This window comes from Salmo salar, chromosome ssa01 (assembly GCF_905237065.1).
Source record: "Salmo salar chromosome ssa01, Ssal_v3.1, whole genome shotgun sequence".
Taxonomy (NCBI): domain Eukaryota; kingdom Metazoa; phylum Chordata; class Actinopteri; order Salmoniformes; family Salmonidae; genus Salmo; species Salmo salar.
Genome location: NC_059442.1, coordinates 21,204,801 through 21,228,064, shown reverse-complemented (window position 1 = coordinate 21,228,064; position 23,264 = coordinate 21,204,801). Strand labels below are relative to the sequence as shown.

General features: G+C 47.4%; 1 protein-coding gene across 2 annotated transcripts in view; it reads right to left on the bottom strand.

Moving 5' to 3' along the window:
* Window positions 1-23,264, bottom strand: part of LOC106574446 (Rho guanine nucleotide exchange factor (GEF) 10) — a 104,488-nt gene that overhangs the window by 13,048 nt on the left and 68,176 nt on the right. For both annotated transcript variants that reach the window (XM_014150370.2, XM_014150449.2), the window contains 7 exons: window positions 18,534-18,661; window positions 15,292-15,392; window positions 14,530-14,651; window positions 14,277-14,363; window positions 13,222-13,451; window positions 11,494-11,651; window positions 3,226-3,368 (listed from right to left, as the gene is read on the bottom strand). In XM_014150370.2, coding sequence (XP_014005845.2) covers window positions 3,226-3,368; window positions 11,494-11,651; window positions 13,222-13,451; window positions 14,277-14,363; window positions 14,530-14,651; window positions 15,292-15,392; window positions 18,534-18,661 — 969 coding nt within the window. The remainder of the gene's footprint in view (window positions 1-3,225; window positions 3,369-11,493; window positions 11,652-13,221; window positions 13,452-14,276; window positions 14,364-14,529; window positions 14,652-15,291; window positions 15,393-18,533; window positions 18,662-23,264) is intronic.

Genomic DNA, 23,264 nt, shown 5'->3' with positions numbered 1-23,264 from the left:
GGAGGCTTGCAAGCCGAAGAACACCATCCCAACCGTGAAGCATGGGGTGGCGGCATCATGTTGTGGGGGTGCTTTGCTGCAAGAGGGACTGGTGCGCTTCACAAAATAGATGGCATCATGAGGTGGGAAAATTATGTGGATGTATTGAAGCAACATCTCAAGACATCAGTCAGGAAGTTAAAGCTTGGTCACAAATGTGTCTTCCAAATGGACAATGACCCCAAGCATACTTCCAAAGTTGTGGCAAAATGGCTTAAGGACAACAAAGTGAAGGTATTGGAGTGGCCATCACAAAGCCCTGACCTCAATCCTCTACAAAATCTGTGGGCAAAACTGAAAAAGCATGCTTGAGCAAGGAGGCCTACAAACCTGACTCAGTTACACCAGCTCTGTCAGGAGGAATGGGCCAAAATTCACCCAACTTATTGTGGGAAGCTTGATAAAGGCTACTTGAAACGTTGATGAAGGCTACCTGAAACGGTCGCAACCCCATGTGCAGTCGCCAGAGAATTTCCAAAACCCTGTTAAAAAAATGTATATATCTAATATTGTCTTTCTCTCTCAAAATCATTGTAATGTAACCTTAAAAATCGAAATAAAAATTATTCAAATCATCTAAAAGTAAAATTCAACCAGAAAAGGCTGCACTTGACTGTTGCACTTGAATCCTTCCTACGGTGAATGGCTAAGCCCTGCTACGCTATGAAGCCACACACTATTGCAGACTTTGATATTACCAGCCACAATTGATATGCTGAAAACAATGTGTGGGGAGGCAGAGGCACAGAAACTCATATCAATACCTTTGTCAGATAACACTGAAACTAAGAATTGATGCTATAGCTTGCAATAAAAGAGGAAACGACTCAAAAACTCTCCACCTTATTCTCTTAGTTCGCTACATGTTGGGGGATGCTATTCACGAGGACATATTGTTCGGTCTCACGATTCCCGAGCATGAAACGGCACAAGGGATGTTCAGTGTGCTGTGTGGCTCTATTGACAAAAACTACATCGAACGACCTGTTTGCAAAATTACAGTGCACACGCCTGTTTGCAAAACTACATTGCATTTGGAAAGTATCCAGACCCTTTTGACTTTTTTCACATTTTGTTACGTTACAGCCTTATTCTAAAATTGACTAAATAAAAGAAAATCCTCATTAATCTACACACACAACACCCCATAATGACAAAGCAAAAACAGATTTTTAGAAATACATAAGTATTCAGACCCTTTGCTATGTGAATCAAAATTGAGCTCAGGTGCATCCTGTTTCCATTGATCATCCTTGAAATGTTTCTACAACTTGATTGGAGTCCACCTGTGGCATATTCATGGACATTATTTGGAGAGGCCCACACCTGTCTATATAAGGTCCCACAGTTGACAGTGCATGTCAGAGCAAAAACCAAGCCATGAGGTCGAAGGAATTGTCCGTTGAGCTCCGAGGCAGGATTGTGTCGAGACACAGATCTGGGGAAGGGTACCAAAAAATGTCTGCAACATTAAAGGTCCCCAAGAACACAGTGGCCTCCATCATTCTTAAATGGAAGAAGTTTGGAACCATCAAGACTCTTCCTAGAGCTGGCCGCCCGGCCAAACTGAGCAATCGGAGGAGAAGGGCCTTGTTCAGGGAGTTCCTCTGAGGGGCTCCCGAGTGGCGCAGTGGTTTAAGGCACTGCATCTCAGTGCAAGAGGCGTCACTACAGATCTTGGTTCAATTCCAGGCTGTATCACAACTGGCTGTAATTGGGAGTCCCATAGGGCGGTGCACAATTGGCCCAGTGTCGTCCAGGTAAGGGCTTGGCCGGGGTAGGCCGTCATTGTAAGAACTTGTTCTTAACTGACTTGCCTAGTTAAATAAAGGTTAAATAAATGTAAAAAGTAAGTGGGAGAACCATCTCTGCAGTACTCCACCATCAGGCCTTTATGGTAGAGTGGCCAGATGGAAGCCACTCCTCAGTTAAAGGCACATGACAGCCTGCTTGGAGACCAAGAGAAACATGATTCTCTGACGAAACCAAGATTGAACTCCTCGGCTTGAATCCCTACGGTGAAGCATGGTGGTGGCAGCATCATGCTGTGGGGATGTTTTTTAGCGGCAGGTACTGGGAGACTAGTCAGGATCGAGGAAAAGAAGAACAGTGCAAAGTACAGAGAGATCCTTGATGAAAACCTGCTCCAGAGTGCTCAGGATCTCAGGATCTTTTCCACAGGACAACGACCCTGAGCACACAGCCAAGACAACGCAGGAGTGGCTTCGGGACAAGTCTCTGAATGTCCTTGAATGGCCCAGCCGGAGCAGACTTGAACCCGATCTAACATCTCTGGAGAGACTTGAAAATAGCTGTGCATTTACGCTCCCCATCCAACCTGACAGAGCTTGAGGATCTGCAGAGAAGAATGGGAGAAACTCCCCAAATACAGGTGTGCCAAGCTTGTAGCGTCATACCCAAGAAGACTTGAGGCTGTAATTGCTGCCAAAGGTGCTTCAACAAAGTACTGAGTAAAGGGTATGAATACTTACATTATGTAAATATGATATCAGTTTTTCATTTTTAGTACATTTTCAAATGTTTAAAAACCTGTTTTTACTTTGTCATTATGGGCTATTGTGTTTAGATTGATGAGGGGGAAAAAACGATTTAATCAATTTTAGAATAGGCCTGTAAAGTAACAAAATGTGGAAAAAGTCAAGGGGTCTAATACTTTTACGAATGCACTGTATTTAGAGATATGGGCTCAGAGCATGACAATGTTCTATTTCCCACCGAGGCTTGGGGGTTATCGAGGGGAAGTGTCGGAAAGATTATTCAAATTGAGAGAGGCATTGTTGTCTTCCCAATGGATGTAAAAAACTGACTTTGTTGACTTTCTGGGTAATGAAAAGAAAATGTGTCTCCTTGCCTATGTAACAGACATATTTGGATAACTGAACAAACTGAATGCAAGCGTGCAGAGAAATACAAACAAATTCTATAGATGAGTGAGCTAAATCCGTTTGACTGTGAAATTGGCCATTTATAAGATATTAGAGATGGGAAAGATACAGTACCTCTGATGTGTGTGTGTGTGTTTATGTGTGTGTGTGTGTGTGTGTGTGTGTGTGTGTGTGTAGTCATGGGACCCATCTTCCAGATCAAAGGTTATGAGACAAAGAGGGAGGCAGGGATCCATACAGTAAGTGAGATAAAGAGATGAGCTAGAGATGGGTTAGATACCTCCACAGTGTGTGTGGTAGTGCTGATGATGAAGACTTGTCCTCCAGAGGAAGCCCAGACATGTTCCTCCACAGCTAGCATGGCCTTCACTGGCAGAACCCCCAGCTTCAACACTTTAGGAGACTCTGGATTCCATGAGCCATCTGAAACACAAGCATACACATACATTTCATACACATCTGCTACAAGCGCTAAACAGTGGCAGATCACTACGAATCTGGAAGAACCAAAAACTAAAGTGAACCAACTATCACTATGCAGGAATATTAATGTATTGTTAGATATGGTCATTCAGATTATGCATGCATTAGCTGCAGAAAACCCCTCTAAAATGTCCTCTGCATTTCTGATCCTCATAATAATGCTGGAGAGACCATTGATGATTTCACAGGTTTCACAATTAATATAGATGCACTGAGAGTCGTTAGTCGCCTGTAGAGCCAACCCACACACCTCCTACATACTGCTGCCTGCCTACTGCTACAGAGCTCAGGAGACCACTCTGAAAACCCAACAATGGGAACTAAACAACCCACACTGGGTACATTATAAATACAGCCAACACATTTCTCTGCAACGTTCATCTTTCTCCCTAAGTTTAGAACCCAATTGCAACAGATCAAGAACATGTAACCGATGTGAAATGGCTAGCTAGTTAGCAAGGTGCGTGCTAATAGCGTTTCAATCGGTGACGTCACTTGCTCTGAGACCTTGAAGTAGTTGACGCTGCTTTTGTGGAGCGATGGGTAACGATGCTTCATGGGAGGCAGTTGTAAATGTGTGCAGAGGGTCCCTGGTTTGAGCCCAGGTAGGGGCGAGGAGAGCGACGGAAGCTATACTGTTACAAACACATAAAAGTGTAGGGAGAGATTGTAGGATTAAATCCTTAAACAAAATTCAAGGAGCTCTGAAGTACTCTGAATAAGGAGTTAATTTCCTCCAGAGCCAATCTACTACAGGAAACATCAGAGGACTCACCAATTGTGTTTGTTTAAGGGAACTGACAAAGGCAGCTATTGAAAGGTGCGGTGCCATACAGGGAGGAGTGGGGACACTCATTCTGGGGTATAGTAATTACTAGGGAAGTAAGGGGCTAGGGTGGATTAAAGATACTGCTTTGTGTGTGTGTGTGTGTGTGTGTGTGTGTGTGTGTGTGTGTGTGTGTGTGTGTGTGTGTGTGTGTGTGTGTGTGTGTGTGTGTGTGTGTGTGTGTGTGTGTGTGTGTGTGTGTGTGTGTGTGTACGCAACAAGGACAGAGAGCAATTGAGAGAGAAATGCTAAAGTGTACAGGACTAAAACGGCATGTGTTTAAACATCATTCTCCCTCCCAGCCAGCCTTATGTAATCTTCCTGTCCTCGGCTGCAGCGTGTCAACAAAACCAATTCTTTCACATTCCATTATGTCAATGTGACTTCTTAGGAACATCCAATCAGACTGCAGTAGTGTGTGTGTGTGTGTGTGTCAGAATAGTAGATAGTAGATAACAATAGTAGATAACAACAATGTCAACATAATATACGGTAGGCAAAGATGTTTCCTTATTCCCTGACTGGATGGTGATGGCATGCGGTGCGGTCTATGCTGAGCCATTCACACACATAAACAATGAGAAGAACAAGTGTTGCAGAATAGGGCTGGCTGGGGGTTCAGATAGGGCTGTTCCTACAGCAGAAGAGGACTGTCTGGGGGTTCAGATGGGGCTGTTCCTACTGCAGTGTGACAACACCTACCACAATCACTCTGCCACAGGCAGGCAGGGTACAGTCCCAGCAGAGCTAAACATGTGGAACTCAAGCTGTGGAACTGTGGCAATACAGATAGTGCCATATACAGTTGAAGTCGGAAGTTTACATACACCTTAGCCAAATACATTTAAACTCAGTTTTTCACAATTCCTGACATTTAATCCTAGTAAAAATGTCCTGTCTTAGGTCAGTTAGGATCACCACTTTGTTTTAATAATGTGAAATGTCAGAATAATAGTTGAGAGAATGATTTATTTCAGCTTTTATTTCTTTCATCACATTCCCAGTGGGTCAGAAGTTTACATACACTCAATTAGAATTTGGTAGCATTGCCTTTAAATTGTTTAACTTGGGTCAAACGTTTTGGGTAGCCTTCCACAAGCTTCCCACAATAAGTTGGGTGAATTTTGGCCCATTCCTCCTGACAGGGCTGGTGTAACTGAGTCAGGTTTGTAGGCTTCCTTGCTCGCACACACTTTTTCAGTTCTGCCAACAAATTTTCTATAGGATTGAGGTCAGGGCTTTGTGATGGAAACTCCAATAGCTTGACTTTGTTGTCCTTAAGTAAGCCATTTTGCCACAACTTTGGAAGTATGCTTGGGGTCATTGTCCATTTGGAAAACCCATTTGTGACCAAGCTTTAACTTCTTGACTGATGTCTTGAGATGTTGCTTCAATACATCCACATAATTTTCCTACCTCATGATGCCATCTATTTTGTGAAGCGCACCAGTCCCTCCTGCAGCAAAGCACCCCCACAACATGATGCGGCCACCCCCGTCCTTCACGGTTGGGATGGTGTTCTTCGGCTTGCAAGCCTCCCCCTTTTTCCTCCAAACATAACGATGGTCATTATGGCCAAACAGTTCTATTTTTGTTTCATCAGACCAGAGGACATTTCTCCTAAAAGTACGATCTTTGTCCCCATGTGCAGTTGCAAACTGTAGTCTGGCTTTTTTATGGCGGTTTTGGAGCAGTGGCATCTTCCTTGCTGAGCTGCCTTTCAGGTTATGTCGATATAGGACTTGCTTTACTGTGGATATAGATACTTTTGTACACGTTTCCTCCAGCATCTTCACAAGGTCCTTTGCTGTTGTTCTGGGATTGATTTGCACTTTTACGCACCAAAGTATGTTCACTTCTAGGAGATAGAATGCGTCTCCTTCCTGAGCGGTATGGCGGCTGCGTGGTCCCATGGTGTTTATACTTGCGTACTATTGTTTGTACAGATGAACGTGACACCTTCAGGCGTTTTGAAATTGTTCCCAAGGATGAACCAGACTTGTGAAGGTCTACATTTTTGTTCTGAGGTCTTGGCTGACTTCTTTTGATTTTCCCATGATGTCAAGCAAAGAGGCACTGAGTTTGAAGGTAGGCCTTGAAATACATCCACAGGTACACCTCCAATTGACTCAAATGATGTCAATTAGTCTATCAGAAGCTTCTAAAGCCATGACATAATTTTCATGAATTTTCCAAGCTGTTTAAAGGCACAGTCAACTTAGTGTATGTGAACTTCTGACCCACTGGAATTGTGATACAGTGAATTATAAGTCAGGTAATCTGTCTGTAAACAATTGTTGGAAAAATTACTTCATGCACAAAGTAGATGTCCTAACCGACTTGACAAAACTATAGTTTGTCAACAAGAAATTTGTGGAGTGGTTGAAAAACGAGTTTTAATGACTCCAACCTAAGTGTATGTAAACTTCGACTTCATCTGTACTATATGAGTCTGCAGCTTTGTAACTCGACCATGCAGCGTCATTTTGCTGTATTACTATGTCTTTCCACTGACCTAATGATGATGGCATTATCAATCTGAAAGGATTTATTTTTCAAAACACATTTCATAACTGAAATGACAGTTTTATATGTAGGCTTATACTGGGGGGTTACTTCTTAGGGTTCTTCTCTGCTGCTGTTCCTTTCAAATGGAAATGGGATCTAATATACACAGTGTAGAACACCTTAGGAACAAATCTTTCCATGACATAGACTGACCAGGTGAATCCAGGTGATGTCACCTGTTAAATCCACTTAAAAATCAGTGTAGATGAAAGGGAGGAGAAAGGTTAAAGAAGGATTTTTAAACCTTGAGACAATTGAGACATTGATCGTGTATGTGTGCCATTCAGAGGGTGAATGGGCAAGACAAAAGATTTAACTGCCTTTGAACGGGGGATGGTAGTAGGTGCCAGGCGCCCAGGTTTGAGTGTGTCAAGAACTGCAATGCTAGTCCACACCCAAAGGACATCCAACCAACATGACAAACTTTGGGAAGCATTGGATTCAACATGGACCAGCATCCCTGTGGAACGCTTTAGCAGTGGAAGAGCAATAGCTAGGGCGTATATGCACAAGTTTCACCACTGAAGCTAGGATGATTCATCATTTCAAGCTTGAGCTGGGACACAAACACTTTTCTGTCACTCATGTAGAAGAACAAGTATGCAAATGAAATAACAACACTTTAAATTGGCATTTATAACTACAGTGTATCTCCATCTCTTCACTCAGTGACAGCATTAAGGGAGACAAAAAATAGCTGAGGACAGGGCTGTCACCAACTCGGACTATCCATTCAGTCAAACCAAAGGCAATATTCCTGATATATCCAGACAAGTCCATTGAATTGCACAATAATCTGCTGCATGGAGAACAAAGGAATCAGCATCTGATGTTTAGCGTAAAGAAGTTACATGAAAACAGTGACATTCTGTTAAACAGAGACAGAACCAAAGTGGACATTCCTTCAGCATTGCAACATCCCCTTCCAGGCTTTACTGAGCTGGCTGAGGATCAGGAGAATACTTTCCCTTCTTACTTTTCCTTCTAGCAGATACAGGTATATGTTCTATCCCTCTATCCTCTACCCCTCTCTCACAGAACATGATATGATACTGCCTGGCCGGTTGTTGGACTGAAGGCAGATTTACTCAACCTGGTTTTGGAACAGGGATTTTCTACACTTTTCCATCTTACAACATCCAGATATGTAAATAAATACTCTGATGGTGACTTAGCTGGGAAATGTAAGAATGAAACCACCTGGCATTTAATTATCTCTGAACTGGACTGAACCTAAGAGCTCTCATCCAACACTTCTCACTCTGCCCCTACTCGGATGGTATTGCGCCGTCCCAACCTTTGCTCTCTCTCTCCCGCTACTCTCTCCTCTTCCATCCTATCATCTCTTCCCTCTGCTCAAACCTTCTCCAACCTATCTCCTGATTCTGCATCCTCAACCCTCCTCTCCTCCTTTCTGCATCCTTTGACTCTCTATGTCCCCTATCCTCCAGGCCGGCTCGGTCCTCCCCTCCTGCTCCGTGGCTCGACGACTCATTGCGAGCTCACAGAACAGGGCTCCGGGCAGCCGAGCGGAAATGGAGGAAAACTCACCTCCCTGCGGACCTGGCATCCTTTCACTCCCTCTTCTCTACATTTTCCTCTTCTGTCTCTGCTGCTAAAGCCACTTTCTACCACTCTAAATTCCAAGCATCTGCCTCTAACCCTAGGAAGCTCTTTGCCACCTTCTCCTCCCTCCTGAATCCCCCCCCCCTCCCTCTCCGGATGACTTCGTCAACCATTTTGAAAAGAAGGTCGATGACATCCGATCCTCGTTTGCTAAGTCAAACGACACCGCTGGTCCTGCTCACACTGCCCTACCCTGTGCTTTGACCTCTTTCTCCCCTCTCTCTCCAGATGAAATCTCGCGTCTTGTGACGGCCGGCCGCCCAACAACCTGCCCGCTTGACCCTATCCCCTCCTCTCTTCTCCAGACCATTTCCGGAGACCTTCTCCCTTACCTCACCTCGCTCATCAACTCATCCTTGACCGCTGGCTACGTCCCTTCCGTCTTCAAGAGAGCGAGAGTTGCACCCCTTCTGAAAAAACCTACACTCGATCCCTCCGATGTCAACAACTACAGACCAGTATCCCTTCTTTCTTTTCTCTCCAAAACTCTTGAACGTGCCGTCCTTGGCCAGCTCTCCTGCTATCTCTCTCAGAATGACCTTCTTGATCCAAATCAGTCAGGTTTCAAGACTGGTCATTCAACTGAGACTGCTCTTCTCTGTGTCACGGAGGCTCTCCGCACTGCTAAAGCTAACTCTCTCTCCTCTGCTCTCATCCTTCTAGACCTATCTGCTGCCTTTGATACGTCCTACCTGACAGGTCGCTCCTACCAGGTGGCGTGGCGAGAATCTGTCTCCGCACCACGTGCTCTCACCACTGGTGTCCCCCAGGGCTCTGTTCTAGGCCCTCTCGTATTCTCGCTATACACCAAGTCACTTGGCTCTGTCATATCCTCACATGGTCTCTCCTATCATTGCTATGCAGACGACACACAATTAATCTTCTCCTTTCCCCCTTCTGATAACCAGGTGGCGAATCGCATCTCTGCATGTCTGGCAGACATATCAGTGTGGATGACGGATCACCACCTCAAGCTAAACCTCGGCAAGACGGAGCTGCTCTTCCTCCCGGGGAAGGACTGCCCGTTCCATGATCTCGCCATCACGGTTGACAACTCCATTGTGTCCCCCTCCCAGAGAGCTAAGAACCTTGGCGTGACCCTGGACAACACCCTGTCGTTCTCCACTAACATCAAGGCGGTGACCCGATCCTGTAGGTTCATGCTCTACAACATTCGCAGAGTACGACCCTGCCTCACACAGGAAGCGGCGCAGGTCCTAATCCAGGCACTTGTCATCTCCCGTCTGGATTACTGCAACTCGCTGTTGGCTGGGCTCCCGGCCTGTGCCATTAAACCCCTACAACTCATCCAGAACGCCACAGCCCGTCTGGTGTTCAACCTTCCCAAGTTCTCTCACGTCACCCCGCTCCTTCGCTCTCTCCACTGGCTTCCAGTTGAAGCTCGCATCCGCTACAAGACCATGGTGCTTGCCTACGGAGCTGTGAGGGGAACGGCACCTCCGTACCTTCAGGCTCTGATCAGGCCCTACACCCAAACAAGGGCACTGCGTTCATCCACCTCTGGCCTGCTCGCCTCCCTACCTCTGAGGAAGCACAGTTCCCGCTCAGCCCAGTCAAAACTGTTCGCTGCTCTGGCACCCCAATGGTGGAACAAGCTCCCTCACGACGCCAGGACAGCGGAGTCAATCACCACCTTCCGGAGACACCTGAAACCCCACCTCTTTAAGGAATACCTAGGATAGGATAAAGTAATCCTTCTAACCCCCCCCTTAAAAGATTTAGATGCACTATTGTAAAGTGGTTGTTCCACTGGATATCATAAGGTGAATGCACCAATTTGTAAGTCCCTCTGGATAAGAGCTCAGTTGGTAGAGCATGGTGTTTGCAACGCCAGGGTTGTGGGTTCGATTCCCACGGGGGGCCAGCACAGAAAAAAAATGTATGAAATGAAATGTATGCATTCACTACTGTAAGTCGCTCTGGATAAGAGCGTCTGCTAAATGACTAAAAATGTTAAAAAAAAGAAAGAAAAAAAAGAGCGTCTGCTAAATGACTTAAATGTAAATGTAATGTATATGAAATGACCAACTGGGACCACAGAGAACCAGTGTGATGCAGAGCAGGCACCAACACCAACATGGAGACAGACAGATCTTCAAGGCACTGAGAAAATGGATAACTACAGTGGATCCTAATTTTTTCTCTGATTCTGGTTTTAAAACCTCAATAACTTTCCTAGAGCGATGAGTCATGATGAGACTCGGAGCGCTGCATGTCATACCGATGCAGATGGTGTAATTAATTAACAACATAGCTAGCCTTGGCAATGGTAGCCTCTCACCATCATGTCTTAATGTGGTCATGTTGCGGTCACTAAATGCACTTTACTCCGTCAAAAACAAGTGTTTTCATACTATGAGAGAGAAAGAGACTCAGACATGGATACAAGCACTGGCAGAGACAGCGAGAGAGAGAGAAAGGGAAAGAAAGAGCAGGGGAGAGAGCTAGTACTGTGTGTCTCTGTCAGGATATTAAATAGGTCAGCACCAGCTAGTAGATTAGCGACTTCTCCCAGGCAACCAGGCCAGGCTCAATGGCAACAGACCGTTGTGAGACCTCGTACAGCCAGCCAGCAGGCCTCAGAGAGAGAGGGAGGCCCAGGCCCTGGAGCAGAGTTAATACACTGGACACACTGGTGATTTAACCTGGAAGCCACAGGGACTGGGTCAACACACACTTAACAGCCTCTCTGTGAGTCTGCCCAGCAACCTAATAACACACCATTTCCCCTCAACTGAGAAAAGGTCAGAAGAGGCTGAATGGCTTAATCTGTTCCTCTATTCATGTTTATTGGTTGGACTGAATGCACAGTAGCAAGCAAAAGTTCTCTTTTTCTGAACATTTCAAATAAACACAGAACGCCTACCTGGATATAAAACAAACACACCTATTAATTCAAATAAATTCATATTTTGTGTTCGGTTAAGCCAATTTAGCTAGTACCATCGTATAGTATACCTATTTAAATTTAACTTAACAAAAATAAACTGTTAAGAGACAGACAGTCTTCAGAACAGGCCTCACCTTGTGCTCTGGAGTAGATGGTGACTGAGCCGTTCACTAGGCCAGTGTATAAACACTGCTTCTTGTGTACTAGGCTGGTCACGGTAGACTTGTCTGGGGTGAAGAAGTGTTGTAGACGGACCTTCTTGGATCGCTGGCTGCTCTTATAGACTATGATGCTGCAGAGGAAGACAAGAGACAGGAAAATTAAATATGATCATGTTCTGCACATACAGTGCCTTCTGAAAGTATTCAGACCCCTTGACTATTCCACATTTTGTTACGTTACAGCCTTATTCTTAAACTGATTAAATTGTTTTTAGAAATGTTTGCAAAAAATATATATAAAACATTACTGAAATATCACATTTACATAAGTATTCAGACCCTTTAATCAGTACATTGTTGAAGCACCTTTGGCAGCGATTACAGCCTTGAGTCTTCTTGTGTATGATGCTACAAGCTTGGCACACCTGTATTTGGGGAGTTTCTCTGTAGATCCTCTCAAGCGTTGTAAGGTTGGTTGGGGAGTTTCTCTGGTCTTCTGGTCTCTCAGGTCTCAGGTCTCTCCAGAGATGTTCAATCTCTCTGTACTTTGCTCCGTTCATCTTTCCCTCAATCCTGACTAGTCTCCCAGTCCTTGCTGCTGAAAAACATCCACACAGTATGATGCTGCCAGCATCATGCTTCACCATAGGGATGGTGCCTGGTTTCCTCCAGATGTGACGCTTGGCATTCAGATCAAAGAGTTCAACCTTGGTTTCATCAGACCAGAGAATCTTGTTTCTCATGGTCAGAGTCCTTTAGGTGCCTCTTGGCAAACTCCAAGCGAGCTGTCATGCCATTTACTGAGGAGTGGCTTCCATCTGGCCACTCTACCATAAAGGCCTGATTGGTGGAGTGCTGCAGAGATGGTTGTCCTTTTTGAAAGGTACTCCCATCTCCAAAGAGGAACTTTGGAGCTCTGTCAGAGTGACCATCGGGTTCTTGGTCACCTCCCTGACCAAGGCCCTTCTCCCTCGATAGCTCAGTTTGCCAGCTCTAGGAAAAGTCTTGGTGGTTCCAAACGTCTTCCATTTAAGAATGATGAAGGCCACTGTGTTCTTGGGGACCTTCAATGCAGCATAAATGTTTTGGTACCCTTCCCAGATTTGTGCCTCGACACAAGCCTGTCTCGGAGCTCTACAGACAATTCCTTCGACCTCATGGCTTGGTTTTTGCTCTGACATGCACTGTCAACTGTGGGACCTTATATAGACAGGTGTGTGCCTCTCCAAATTATGTCCAATCAATTGAATTTACCACAGGTGGACCCCAGTTAAGTTGTAGAAACATCTCAAGGATGATCAATGGAAACAGGATGCACCTGAGCTCAATTACGAGTCTCATAGCAAAGGGTCTGAATACTAATGTAAATAAGGTAGCTGTTTTTTCTATTTTTTCTATATTTGCAAAAAAATCCAAAAACCTGTTTTAGCTTTGTAATTATTTGGTATTATTGTGTGTAGATTGTTGAGGAAAAACATTTACTTAATCCATTTTAGAATAAGGCCGTAACGTAACAAAATTTGGAAAAATTCAAGGGGTCTGAATACTTTCCGAATGCACCGCATGAAGAAATTATAATACAATCAAATCATTACATCAGTTGATTTATTTTGATACCTGCGTATTGCAGTTGAGGTGAAGACCAGATGTAGGCTTACAGTAAGTTTGTAATTAGGCTTGTGGATGTAAACCCATACATACCTGCCCTCCTCCATGCCCAGACAGACCGTGGGGGCATCACTGGTCTTCCCTGCTGAGGAATGATTATTTTCGGGGTTCCCCTCCCCGTTCTCCTGGGTCCTCTGCTCCATGGGTACATACGCCATACACAGGATCCGTGACTCAACATTGAAGCACTCTGTCACTTTGGGGCTGGAGTTTTGCATGGCTACGATGGCTATCTGACCCATCTGGTTGGTGCAGCTCGCCACCTGAACAGGGATAGGAGTAGTAACATTTAGGAGGAGGGACAGTAGTTTTTCCTTACCACATGACCTGACCAGGAAAGATTCCATGCTCTAGCTAGGAAATAAAAGCCTTTTACAGAGCAACAATCACAACAACAAACTGTTACAATGCTTCTAACCACTCCAGCAGAAAGCTGCACAGCTGACTGACCAGTAGGAGCTTAGAGTGGGACAGAATAGCCCTCTCAATCCAGGCCAACAGTGAGTCATTTACAATGGAAAGGTGTGAGCTTTCATTGAGAATGGGAACAGTCCATCACTGGAGGGCATTGGGAGTCAAAGTATTGTGAATGTTTTATCACTGTGTCTGAAGTAAATACACACAGCTAAGAGGCACTAAACTGATTCATACAGTAAACATACCACTGGTTCAGAATTACAGCTCATGAATGAAAGGGCCTCTGTTCAATTATTCATATAAATCTCAGTGTGAGTGGAAGAAAGCTTTTTTATAGCTGATGATGAGTGAGATGTCTACTCTCAACACTTGGCTCTGGCTAGAAGCATAAGCGACAGTATGCATCTGTTGTTATATGGCAGGTAGCCTATTGGTTAGAGCGTTGGACTAGTAACCGCAAGATCAAATCCCCGAGCTGACAAGGTACAAATCTGTCGTTCTGCCCCTGAACAAGGCAGTTATCCCTCTGTTCCTTGGCCCTCATTGAAAATAAAAATGTGTTCTTAACTGACTTGCCTAGTAAAATAGAGGTAAAATACAATGAAGCACATGGGTGTCCATACTGTACAAAGGTATATGTTTTAGAAAATGAAACCTCCAGGTGTCCTCACCCACACACAGCCGTGTCCCAGAGCAGGGGTGTCTGCTGTGCTCTCTATGTTGATGTGGGGCTCGGGGTTATGGACCGCACACTCCACCTGACACAGAGAGGGAACAGACACAGTTTTCACATTGTAGTCATTTCCTACATGGCATTGTAGCAAATGATTCATGCAGCCATGGGATGTGGACTCTGTACATGGAGCCATTAACTTTGCCCACAGCTCAGAGAGAAGGAGGCCGTGTGGGGGAGCGGAGGCCCACCTTGAACTCCTGTAGTTTGGACATGACCACAGGCATCTGCCTGAGCAGCAGAGGATGTTTCTGCTTCTTGATCTGGTTACCATCATCCTCTGCAAAGAACCAGCCCTGCAGGTTGTCCTCCTCTGTTAGCAAAAAAACACACACACACACACACACACACACACACACACACACACACACACACACACACACACACACACACACACACACACACACACACACACACACACACACACACACACACACACACACACACACACACACACACACACACACACACACACACACCGTTTGAGTGACAAGTCCATACCAGAGTCATTTCATTTTTAAAGAGGAACACTATGTCCAGTGTGGAGCGATCCTAAATTCTAACCAGTAAATATTTCCAAATATGTTACATAACACCTGATTCTATAATCTATACACCAGATTCAGGCTTTATAACTTAATGATCCATTTTACAGAGGGGACTACAGAACTGGAAAAGTGAATTTGAACTAATGATATTCACTCAGTAAACATAGATTTTCAAATAGCCATTGCTGTGCAACTGAACCTGGATTTTGGAAGTGAGCCACGAAGCCAGGGGCAGTTTGAACATTTCCAAGTGGAAAAAGGGCAGAGAGGCAGTCCCTCTGCCTACACCTACTACCGTGTTCTATGGAACTACAAAGTGACAGAGACAGTGGAGACAAGCAATACGGAACGTCAACAGACAGAGCATTGGGTCTGTGATTGTGACTGAGGCCAGATTAGACGTACCCAGAGCCAGCTTGGCCATCTGCAGGTTACTGATCCACGACTGTTTGATGGCCGGAGAGAACGTATTGAACACTGCACTGAAGTATGTGGGCCTGCCAGACCTGCCCAGAGGAGAAGAGAGAGAGAGAGAGAGAGAGAGAGAGAGAGAGAGGGGAGGCATAGAGAGAGAGCGAGAGAGAGAGAGAGAGAGAGAGAGAGAGAGAGAGAGAGAGAGAGAGAGAGAGAGAGAGAGGAGGCATAGAGAGAGAGAGAGAGAGAGAGAGAGAGAGAGAGAGAGAGAGAGAGAGAGAGAGAGAGGGGGAGGCATAGAGAGAGAGAGGGGAGGCATAGAGAGAGAGAGAGAGAGAGAGGAGGCATAGAGAGAGAGAGAGAGAGAGAGAGAGGAGGCATAGAGAGAGAGCGAGAGAGAGAGAGGGAGGCATAGAGAGAGAGAGAGAGAGAGAGAGAGAGAAAGAGAGGGGAGGCATAGAGAGAGAGCGAGAGAGAGAGAGGGGAGGCATAGAGAGTGAGAGAGAGAGAGAGAGAGAGAGAGAGAGAGAGAGAGAGAGGAGGCATAGAGAGAGAGAGAGAGAGAGAGGAGGCATAGAGAGAGAGAGAGAGAGAGAGAGAGAGAGAGAGGGGAGGCATAGAGAGAGAGAGAGAGAGAGAGAGAGAGGGGAGGCATAGAGAGAGAGAGAGAGAGAGAGAGGGGGGGGCATAGAGAGAGAGAGCGAGAGAGAGAGAGAGAGAGAGAGAGAGAGAGGGGGAGGCAGAGAGAGAGAGAGAGAGAGAGAGAGAGAGAGATAGAGATAGAGAGAGGAGGCATAGAGAGAGATAGAGATAGAGAGAGGAGGCATAGAGAGAGAGAGAGAGAGAGAGAGAGAGGGGAGGCATAGAGAGAGAGAGGGGAGGCATAGAGAGAGAGAGGGGAGGCATAGAGAGAGAGAGAGAGAGAGAGAGAGAGGAGGCATGAGAGAGAGAGAGAGAGAGAGAGAGAGAGAGGGGAGGCATATAGAGAGAGCGAGAGAGAGAGGGAGGCATAGAGAGAGAGAGAGAGAGAGAGAGAGAGAGAGAGCGAGAGAGAGGAGGCATAGAGAGAGAGAGAGAGAGAGAGAGAGAGGGGAGGCATACAGAGAGAGAGAGAGAGAGAGAGAGAGAGAGAGAGAGAGAGAGAGAGAGTGTTGATACAGTGACAGGATCCATTATATAGTGTGTTGCTCAGAGCCCACTCAGTGCATTGAAATGTAACACTGGGGTGTATCCAAACATGTTGGTTTGGTAGGAGTGAATGAACATGAGTAAATAAATACTGATTTTATTTAAAGTCAGTGCACTACTTTTCTGCACTATTTTCAAAGATTTATGCAACTGCTCAGTGATCCAGATTTTGAATACAGCCCACATAACTCCCATATCCCCAGATGACACAGAGGAACAGCCCAGTGCTGTCAGAGGAACCTAACAGCTGAAGGGACATGTGATCCTGCTCACTGACAGCAGACAGGGCTGTGAATAATTCAAGACAACAATGATTACAACAGCTAATAACAGCCAACGTAAATACCGCATCACAGAAGGATCTCTCTGGCATGCAACTTCCTGTTTACTCCCTCTCTCCATCTCTGTCTCTCTCTCTCTGGAGAGTGTTGTTTTTAGATGTGGGTGATCAGAGAGGAATGAGAGCAGCAGAGTTGTATCTCTAAACGTGATGCCCTGTGGTCTCAGGGGTCAGTGTGAGTAAACAAGGTGCTGGTTAGGTCCAGTAGGGACCATGTGAAGGGAGGGAGTACTCTCCTATAGTAATGAGTTGATGAAACAGCTGCACTGTCTTCTCAGAGGAGATAAACACACTGCTCCACAGCAGAAAGCACAGAGCTCTAACAGACTAAATCCTACCCCTGAGATCAGACTAGAACAAAGTTAAAGTTGTTACCACTGTGGCGGTAACACACTGTGCTCATTCCTGAATGGTGAGATGAGACAGTGAGGGAGTGAGGACATAGGGGCCTAACCTAGTGTGTGAGAGAGAGACAGCAGTGTGGTGTGAGAGAGACAGCAGTGTGGTGGGAGTGAGGTCTATGTGTGAGAGAGAGACAGCAGTGTGGTGGGAGTGAGGTCTATGTGTGAGAGAGAGACAGCAGTGTGGTGGGAGTGAGGTCTATGTGTGAGAGAGAGACAGCAGTGTGGTGTGAGAGAGAGACAGCAGTGTGGTGGGAGTGAGGTCTATGTGAGAGAGAGACAGCAGTGTGGTGGGAGTGAGGTCTATGTGTGAGAGAGAGACAGCAGTGTGGTGTGAGAGAGAGACAGCAGTGTGGTGGGAGTGAGGTCTATGTGTGAGAGAGAGACAGCAGTGTGGTGGAAGTGAGGTCTATGTGTAGAGAGAGACAGCAGTGTGGTGGGAGTGAGTTGTGTGAGAGAAAGACAGCAGTGTGGTGGGAGTGAGGTCTATGTGTGAGAGAGAGACAGCAGTGTGGTGGAAGTGAGGTCTATGTGTGAGAGAGACAGCAGTGTGGTGGGAGTGAGGTCTATGTGTGAGAGAAAGACAGCAGTGTGGTGGAAGTGAGGTCTATGTGTGAGAGAGAGACAGCAGTGTGGTGGGAGTGAGGTCTATGTGTGAGAGAGACAGCAGTGTGGTGGGAGTGAGGTCTATGTGTGAGAGAGAGACAGCAGTGTGGTGGAAGTGAGGTCTATGTGTGAGAGAGACAGCAGTGTGGTGGGAGTGAGGTCTATGTGTGAGAGAAAGACAGCAGTGTGGTGGAAGTGAGGTCTATGTGTGAGAGAGAGACAGCAGTGTGGTGGGAGTGAGGTCTATGTGTGTGAGAGAGACAGCAGTGTGGTGGGAGTGAGGTCTATGTGTGAGAGAGACAACAGTGTGGTGGGAGTGAGATCTATGTGTGAGAGAGAGACAGCAGTGTGGTGGGAGTGAGGTCTATGTGTGAGAGAGAGACAGCAGTGTGGTGGGAGTGAGGTCTATGTGTGAGAGAGAGACAGCAGTGTGGTGGGAGTGAGGTCTATGTGTGAGAGAGAGACAGCAGTGTGGTGGGAGTGAGGTCTATATGTGAGAGAAACAGCAGTGGTGTGTGTAAGGTCTACTGTATGTGTGAGAGAAACAGCAGTGGTGTGTGTAAGGTCTACTGTATGTGTGAGAGAAACAGCAGTGGTGTGTGTAAGGTCTACTGTATGTGTGAGAGAAACAGCAGTGGTGTGTGTAAGGTATACTGTATGTGTGAGAGAAACAGCAGTGGTGTGTGTAAGACACTGACTTGTCCGGTTTGCCAGGCAGCTGCAGCTGGATCCTACAACGGTCTGCAGCCCGGATCTCTTCCTCCTTCTTCAGGATGAGACGCTGCAGACCTGACACCCAGTCATGGGCCACCGTAGGGTTAACGTTCTAGAGGAGGGAGGGATGGAAAAGAGCCAGAGATAGAGTCAGATAAAGTATTAACACAAGACACTGCTTAAACCATAGCCCCATAATGTCAAGCTAAATCTATAACAGCTTTTATTCATGCCATTGGGCGAGCAGAGATTGACTCCACACACCAGCTCTTCCAAATTTACCACAAAAGGCCCCCTCTGTCTTGTGTGTGTGTGAGACACACATGTCTCTCTGTGTGCCTGTTCTCTGCTCCCCACCACTCTCAGACAGACAGAAACACATCTCTCTGTGTGCCTCTGACCTGTTCTCTGCTCCCCACCACTCTCAGACAGACAGAAATACGTCTCTCTGTGTGCCTCTGACCTGTTCACTGCTCCCCACCACTCTCAGACAGACAGAAATACGTCTCTCTGTGTGCCTCTGACCTGTTCTCTGCTCCCCCACCACTCTCAGACAGAAACATGTCTCTCTGTGTGCCTCTGACCTGTTCTCTGCTCCCCCACCACTCTCAGACAGACAGAAACATGTCTCTCTGTGTGCCTCTGACCTGTTCTCTGCTCCCCACCACTCTCAGACAGACAGAAACATGTCTCTCTGTGTGCCTCTGGCCTGTTCTCTGCTCCCCCACCACTCTCAGATACAAACATGTCTCTCTGTGTGCCTCTGACCTGTTCTCTGCTCCCCACCACTCTCAGACAGAAACACGTCTCTCTGTGTGCCTCTGACCTGTTCTCTGCTCCCCACCACTCTCAGACAGAAACACGTCTCTCTGTGTGCCTCTGGCCTGTTCTCTGCTCCCCCACCACTCTCAGACAGAAACATGTCTCTCTGTGTGCCTCTGACCTGTTCTCTGCTCCCCACCACTCTCAGACAGAAACACGTCTCTCTGTGTGCCTCTGACCTGTTCTCTGCTCCCCCACCACTCTCAGACAGACAGAAACATGTCTCTCTGTGTGCCTCTGACCTGTTCTCTGCTCCCCCACCACTCTCAGACAGAAACACGTCTCTCTGTGTGCCTCTGACCTGTTCTCTGCTCCCCCACCACTCTCAGACAGACAGAAACACGTCTCTCTGTGTGCCTCTGACCTGTTCTCTGCTCCCCCACCACTCTCAAACAGACAGAAACATGTCTCTCTGTGTGCCTCTGGCCTGTTCTCTGCTCCCCACCACTCTCAGACAGAAACATGTCTCTCTGTGTGCCTCTGACCTGTTCTCTGCTCCCCCACCACTCTCAGACAGAAACATGTCTCTCTGTGTGCCTCTGACCTGTTCTCTGCTCCCCACCACTCTCAGACAGAAACACGTCTCTCTGTGTGCCTCTGACCTGTTCTCTGCTCCCCCACCACTCTCAGACAGACAGAAACATGTCTCTCTGTGTGCCTCTGAACTGTTCTCTGCTACCCACCACTCTCAGACAGAAACACATCTCTCTGTGTGCCTCTGACCTGTTCTCTGCTCCCCACCACTCTCAGACAGACAGAAATACGTCTCTCTGTGTGCCTCTGACCTGTTCACTGCTCCCCACCACTCTCAGACAGACAGAAATACGTCTCTCTGTGTGCCTCTGACCTGTTCTCTGCTCCCCCACCACTCTCAGACAGAAACATGTCTCTCTGTGTGCCTCTGACCTGTTCTCTGCTCCCCCACCACTCTCAGACAGACAGAAACATGTCTCTCTGTGTGCCTCTGACCTGTTCTCTGCTCCCCACCACTCTCAGACAGACAGAAACATGTCTCTCTGTGTGCCTCTGGCCTGTTCTCTGCTCCCCCACCACTTTCAGATACAAACATGTCTCTCTGTGTGCCTCTGACCTGTTCTCTGCTCCCCACCACTCTCAGACAGAAACACGTCTCTCTGTGTGCCTCTGACCTGTTCTCTGCTCCCCACCACTCTCAGACAGAAACACGTCTCTCTGTGTGCCTCTGGCCTGTTCTCTGCTCCCCCACCACTCTCAGACAGAAACATGTCTCTCTGTGTGCCTCTGACCTGTTCTCTGCTCCCCACCACTCTCAGACAGAAACACGTCTCTCTGTGTGCCTCTGACCTGTTCTCTGCTCCCCCACCACTCTCAGACAGACAGAAACATGTCTCTCTGTGTGCCTCTGACCTGTTCTCTGCTCCCCCACCACTCTCAGACAGAAACACGTCTCTCTGTGTGCCTCTGACCTGTTCTCTGCTCCCCCACCACTCTCAGACAGACAGAAACACGTCTCTCTGTGTGCCTCTGACCTGTTCTCTGCTCCCCCACCACTCTCAAACAGACAGAAACATGTCTCTCTGTGTGCCTCTGGCCTGTTCTCTGCTCCCCACCACTCTCAGACAGAAACATGTCTCTCTGTGTGCCTCTGACCTGTTCTCTGCTCCCCCACCACTCTCAGACAGAAACATGTCTCTCTGTGTGCCTCTGACCTGTTCTCTGCTCCCCACCACTCTCAGACAGAAACACGTCTCTCTGTGTGCCTCTGACCTGTTCTCTGCTCCCCCACCACTCTCAGACAGACAGAAACATGTCTCTCTGTGTGCCTCTGACCTGTTCTCTGCTACCCACCACTCTCAGACAGAAACACATCTCTCTGTGTGCCTCTGACCTGTTCTCTGCTCCCCACCACTCTCAGACAGACAGAAATACGTCTCTCTGTGTGCCTCTGACCTGTTCACTGCTCCCCACCACTCTCAGACAGACAGAAATACGTCTCTCTGTGTGCCTCTGACCTGTTCTCTGCTCCCCCACCACTCTCAGACAGAAACATGTCTCTCTGTGTGCCTCTGACCTGTTCTCTGCTCCCCCACCACTCTCAGACAGACAGAAACATGTCTCTCTGTGTGCCTCTGACCTGTTCTCTGCTCCCCACCACTCTCAGACAGAAACACATCTCTCTGTGTGCCTCTGGCCTGTTCTCTGCTCCCCCACCACTTTCAGACAGAAACATGTCTCTCTGTGTGCGTCTGACCTGTTCTCTGCTCCCCCACCACTCTCAGACAGAAACATGTCTCTCTGTGTGCCTCTGACCTGTTCTCTGCTCGCCCACCACTCTCAGACAGACAGAAACACATCTCTCTGTGTGCCTCTGGCCTGTTCTCTGCTCCCCCACCACTTTCAGACAGAAACATGTCTCTCTGTGTGCCTCTGACCTGTTCTCTGCTCCCCCACCACTCTCAGACAGACAGAAACACGTCTCTCTGTGTGCCTCTGACCTGTTCTCTGCTCCCCCACCACTTTCAGACAGAAACATGTCTCTCTGTGTGCCTCTGGCCTGTTCTCTGCTCCCCCACCACTCTCAGACAGAAACACATCTCTCTGTGTGCCTCTGACCTGTTCTCTGCTCCCCACCACTCTCAGACAGACAGAAATACGTCTCTCTGTGTGCCTCTGACCTGTTCACTGCTCCCCACCACTCTCAGACAGACAGAAATACGTCTCTCTGTGTGCCTCTGACCTGTTCTCTGCTCCCCCACCACTCTCAGACAGAAACATGTCTCTCTGTGTGCCTCTGACCTGTTCTCTGCTCCCCCACCACTCTCAGACAGAAACACATCTCTCTGTGTGCCTCTGGCCTGTTCTCTGCTCCCCCACCACTTTCAGACAGAAACATGTCTCTCTGTGTGCCTCTGACCTGTTCTCTGCTCCCCCACCACTCTCAGACAGACAGAAACATGTCTCTCTGTGTGCCTCTGACCTGTTCTCTGCTCCCCCACCACTCTCAGACAGAAACATGTCTCTCTGTGTGCCTCTGACCTGTTCTTTGCTCCCCCACCACTCTCAGACAGACAGAAACACATCTCTCTGTGTGCCTCTGGCCTGTTCTCTGCTCCCCCACCACTTTCAGACAGAAACATGTCTCTCTGTGTGCCTCTGACCTGTTCTCTGCTCCCCCACCACTCTCAGACAGACATAAACACGTCTCTCTGTGTGCCTCTGACCTGTTCTCTGCTCCCCCACCACTTTCAGACAGAAACATGTCTCTCTGTGTGCCTCTGGCCTGTTCTCTGCTCCCCCACCACTCTCAGACAGAAACATGTCTCTCTGTGTGCCTCTGACCTGTTCTCTGCTCCCCACCACTCTCAGACAGAAACGCGTCTCTCTGTGTGCCTCTGACCTGTTCTCTGCTCCCCACCACTCTCAGACAGAAACATGTCTCTCTGTGTGCCTCTGACCTGTTCTCTGCTCCCCACCACTCTCAGACAGACAGAAACATGTCTCTCTGTGTGCCTCTGACCTGTTCTCTGCTCCCCACCACTCTCAGACAGAAACACGTCTCTCTGTGTGCCTCTGACCTGTTCTCTGCTCCCCCACCACTCTCAGACAGACAGAAACACGTCTCTCTGTGTGCCTCTGACCTGTTCTCTGCTCCCCCACCACTTTCAGACAGAAACATGTCTCTCTGTGTGCCTCTGGCCTGTTCTCTGCTCCCCCACCACTCTCAGACAGAAACACATCTCTCTGTGTGCCTCTGACCTGTTCTCTGCTCCCCACCACGCTCAGACAGACAGAAATACGTCTCTCTGTGTGCCTCTGACCTGTTCACTGCTCCCCACCACTCTCAGACAGACAGAAATACGTCTCTCTGTGTGCCTCTGACCTGTTCTCTGCTCCCCCACCACTCTCAGACAGAA